This window comes from Bison bison, unplaced genomic scaffold (genome assembly GCF_000754665.1).
Source record: "Bison bison bison isolate TAMUID 2011002044 unplaced genomic scaffold, Bison_UMD1.0 scf7180017864375, whole genome shotgun sequence".
NCBI lineage: Eukaryota > Metazoa > Chordata > Mammalia > Artiodactyla > Bovidae > Bison > Bison bison.
The window spans coordinates 4,998,249-5,002,868 of NW_011494947.1; the positions used below are offsets into that span (position 1 = coordinate 4,998,249).

Below are 4,620 nucleotides of genomic sequence, written 5' to 3' on the forward strand. Positions count from 1 at the left end.
GGTCCGCCCGCCGCGCCTGGTCGCGCGGCGTGAGCTCTCCGGGGACCGCAGCTCTCGGGATGCTGTCCGCCAGCACGGCCGCTCGCGCGCCGCCCGCCATCCCTGCCCTTGACTCCTGGACCATGCCCCAATGTTTACATGGCCGGTGAAGCCCCCGGCCACTCGGAACCCGCCCAAGCCCCAGCTCCCTGAGGGTGAAGCCTGCCGGCCTGCGAACTGGACTGGTCGTTCGGACCCGGGGCTTCCGGACTCAGCTCCCCATCAGCTCTGCTGCCTCAACCACCATCTGGGCGGGATCCGGCTCCGGTGTTTTGAGGAGGGGGTGTGGTGGTAGGGAAAAGAACCCTGGGGATTTCTGGTTCCCCCTGCTTTTTTTTTTTTTGGCCTTCGGGGCTTCAGACTCAGGGAACTCGCTCATGGCTTTCTTGATGAAGAAGAAGAAATTCAAATTCCAAACCACTTTCACCCTGGAGGAGCTGACTGCAGTCCCCTTCGTGAATGGGGTTCTCTTCTGCAAGGTCCGGCTGCTGGATGGCGGGGACTTTGTCAGTTTGTCATCAAGGTAGGAGCTGGGGCAGTCTTGCCTGCATGCGGGGTGGGCGCAAAGAGGGGTGCAAAGCGGGGTTTGAGGAGCTAAATCTAGCCACTTGGCAGGTGTGGAAGTGCCCCTTGGGGCCCACAGGAGTCCTGGAGATTATGCGTGTCTGGGGCAGATTTGCACAAGGCAGGACTGAGTGATCTGGGAGGTCTGGGCCTGAGGGACTGGCAGAGTGCGGGGCACCCACCTGCAGGTGACCAGATGGATACCTGGTTGGGGGGGGGTGTCTGTTCTTTGAGCCCCCGCTCGGGGCCTTGCACACATACAGCCCACAGTAGGCCCATTCTGCAGACTTGCAGGCAGAGCCCAGCGGAGTTTGGCCTTGAAGGGCTGAGAAGGGGAGAGTATTCCAGGGCATCTTGCACCCAGCTGGCCGCTCAGGCTGTCATATGATTTAGAGCCCTTGCCAGCCACAGGTTCCCTGGCACTCCCTGACGCCCGGGAAGGTCCGGCCCCCGGGCACTCCGTGTCTGGCTGGAGGGTGGGGGCTGGATTTTGACCCGCCCAGCCCCCTCCGAGTGACCGTCCTCTTCTGGCTGGAGCTGGACTGCTTTGCATTGCAAATGCCCTTGTCACGGAGGCTGCTGCCCTCGCTGAAAGAAAGAAGCTCGGTCAAGTTTAGTTTTGTGTTCTTCCCAATCCTGCAGTCCCAGCTGCCCAGCTTGTTGCTGAGAGTGGCCCGAGTTCCCAAGCTGTGCCCACTGCCCGGCACCCCCCCGCTCCGTGGGTCACATCGTCCTGGAGTGTGACAGATGGGAGTTGGAGTCTCAGCTCGGCCACTTTCTGGGCCCAGTTACAGGTCTCTCGGTCCCAGTTGTGGAGAAGTTTCAGCAGAGAGAACGTGGTCCAGGGCCTGTGATTCATTGGCTGGGCTGCCCCTTCGCTCCTCAGGCCTCCTTGTGAGCACAATTAGCTGGGGCTGCCCCATAGTTGTGAGATGGGGTTGCCTGTTACAGGTGGAGAAACTGAGGCCCCAAAAAGAGGAAGTAAGTGGTCTGCCAGGGACCCCACAGGAGGCAGTTGTCGACTAAACTCGGCCTGTTTGGAGACTTATTGGATGAATCTGGTGGTCCAATGTTCCGCTGGGAGGAGAGAGAGGAGGCCTATAGCCTAACCCAGATTTAGGAACCTCCGGTGTGGAACGGGGCGGAGCGCGCCTTCTCTGTGCACTTGGGCCCGCTCGCTGGGGCTGGGAGCTGCTTATCTGAGGAATTCAGACAAGGGCTGCCCTTTGCTGTGGGGGTGGGAGCCTGTAATCCCGCCGGCCACACACACAGCAGCCCAACCTTTCTGGTAAAGAGAATGCTCAGAGCTGGGGCCTGGGGTGTCGGCCCCTCACTGGCTGGGTGACCTAGGGCAAGCTACCTAACCTCTCTGATTCCAGAGACCAGCAAGTTAAGTTATTGGTCCTTTGTACCCTATTTTACTAGTACCTCTCACTTAACCCTTTGATTATGCCATGGAGCAGAGTGGAGGTTGGTTGGTGGGGGGTGCCCTGTAAGATTATTCCCATTTTATAGAGGTGGAAACTGAGGCTCGGAGAAGGAGTAATTTGCCTGTGTTATGGCAGCAGAGGCCAGATTCAAACTCAGGATGCGCTTTTAGCCACTACCGTGTTCTACCTTTGCGCCTTAAGTTTCTTTTTCTGTGAAATGGGAGGTCATACCCACTACTACAGTTGTGACGGGGAATGGATAATGTATGTACCACGTCTGGCCAGGCAAATCGTTGCAGCCGCTGCAGTTACTATGGTAGAGGGGTCCAGACCCCAGGCCCCTCCTCCATCTTGGGGGTACCAGCTGGAGTCAGCAGTGGGGGGCTCTCATCTGAGCTGAGGGTTGCGGGCACAGTCTTGGATTCTACTGAGAAGTCAGTATTCAGCCCCAGGCTAAAGTCTCAGCTGGGCTTCCCAGGCCCTGGGGCCCCTGCCACCCTACCTGTCAGCCTTTCCATTGCCCCAAACCTGCCCCCTCATGCGGGAAAGTCTGAAAAATTCCAGATCTCAGCCTGCAGCATCTGGATTTCTCCTCTCTCTCCCCTTCTTCCCTCTTGGCCACGGGCCATGGATTCCCTAAACCCGGCTGAGTCTCGACAGCCTTTGCCAACCCTCACCCTGGATGAAAGCTGAATGGGATGAGGAGGGAAGAGCTGGCACTGAACCCCATACAGCTAGGCACGAAGTGGGCTCTGGGTACCTGTTCGCTGCTGGGCAGGTGTGGCTGGAGGGAACAGACATGTTGGGACCTGAGGCTGCTTAGAGGCGCTTTGGCGTTTTCTCAGGAGATGAGGGCTCCTAGGTTCCTACCTCATCCACTCCCCTTCCACTCACCCTGGTCTGCAGCCTGGGAGCCCCTCCTCACAGCGCCCCTCATTCTGCCCAGAGGGCCAAAGCCCCATTGTTTTGGAGTTGGGGTGGGGTCAGGGGTATGAGACCTGCTTAGGTGGTCGGTGTACTGCCCCAACCTCAGGGATCCCTGATGTGGTCCAGAAAGCAGGGGTAGTGGCAGCATGGGAGGTGTCTGAGTGAAGCAGGCCTGAGGCCCCACTCCTGCAGCAACCACACTTCTAGCTTAGAGTGTTTCCCTGTGTGTTGGGTGCCATGGCAACAGCCGGGTACACAGCTCCAGCCTGACCCAATTTGAGCAGGTAGAACAGGTGGTTCATTGCACTGTTTCCCCAGCCTCACCTCTCTGAGGCCTCCTTACGAACCGTGATCCTCATGGTTACCAGGTTCTGTGCTGCGTGCCACGCCGAGTGTTTCTGCACACAGAGTGTCTGTTAATCCTCTCGGCCATCCGGAGGCGTCACCTGGCTAGAAATGCAATTGCAAAAATAACCATTTTATCATTAGGGTTTAAGCTGCCTTCGATTGGGCACTGTGAGACGTCAGGGACCCACTAAACACCTAGAATGTGTGATCTGCTGAGTCCTTAAACCCCACCCGTGAGCTGATGAGGAAATTGGGATCAAGAGACCTAAAGTGGTATACCCGCATCACCTCGCTGGGGCCTGGCAGAGCTGTGATCTAGACTTGGTGGCGGAGGGCCAGAAGCAGCTGCAGGCCCGTGTGATGTCCCCAGACCTTGGAAGGAGGTTCTTTCCCGTGGGCTGGGTGCAACAGGGAAATCCAGATTGGGATCGCTTCGAGGCACTGGGCTCGATCTGGTGAGATCTGAGGAAAAGGGGCCTCGGGGCTGCAGGTGGGTATGGGGCCGACGTCGTTGCTGTGAACTCAGTGCCAGGCGCGGGCTGGCACTGGGGCACAGTGGGCATTTGCCGAGGTCTCTGCCCAGAGGCCTTCTAAGCAGATGCATCCGAATGGCATCTGGGAGGCTTTCCCAGGGGTCCCAGGAGGGACGCATCCCAGCCAAGACTTGTGAGCCGGGAAGCCGCGGGCCAGGTCGTGGTCTCCCCAGGGCAGGCCAGGCGCAGGCTTCCAGCCTTGAGCCAATCTGTCTTTCAGGCTGGAGGAATCCCAAACATCCTGAGAGGTCTGTGCGCCCGGCTGGCACCGGGCCTGCGGCCTGCCCCGTGCACGTGTCTGGTGGTGGGAGGGAACGAGAGGGAGGCGCGGATCTACCGGACAGCAAGGCCTCTGTGGAGGGGACAGGCAGAGCGAGCCTCCTGGGCCAGTGAAGTTACTACTCGTTCAGGGTCATCTCGTAGGAGGAGCTCATGGCACACACTGGTTGGCCCTGACCTCTACCCGGGTGCCTCAGAGCCCCTCTTTGCATGAAGGGGCAGGCTGGGCCAGGGAGAGACCAGGGGGTCTTCCTGCTCTGGACCTGGTGCCAGGCTGTCTACAAACAGACACGTGACTTGGGTGGGCTCCCACCCTGTACTTTCTTCTGTGACCGCTTTCAGTTTTCAGTGATTTCTTCAGTGGGGTTTTCACCGGGGCAACCTTTTGAAAGGGGGCACGCCTGCTCACAAGACGGACGCTGCCTTCCTTCCGCGGGCCTGGCCATGAGCAGGCCGGGATGGAAGCCCTCTGAGGATTGCTTGGCATTTGGAGAGGTCTG

General features: G+C 58.9%; 1 protein-coding gene across 1 annotated transcript in view; it reads left to right on the forward strand.

The window, feature by feature from the left end:
- Positions 1-6: 6 nt before the first annotated feature.
- Positions 7-4,620, forward strand: part of FAM102A (family with sequence similarity 102, member A) — a 37,392-nt gene continuing 32,778 nt past the window's right edge. Inside the window, exon 1 of the mRNA XM_010856873.1 lies at positions 7-562. Within this exon, the coding sequence (XP_010855175.1) occupies positions 417-562 (146 nt within the window). The 5' untranslated portion in view covers positions 7-416. The remainder of the gene's footprint in view (positions 563-4,620) is intronic.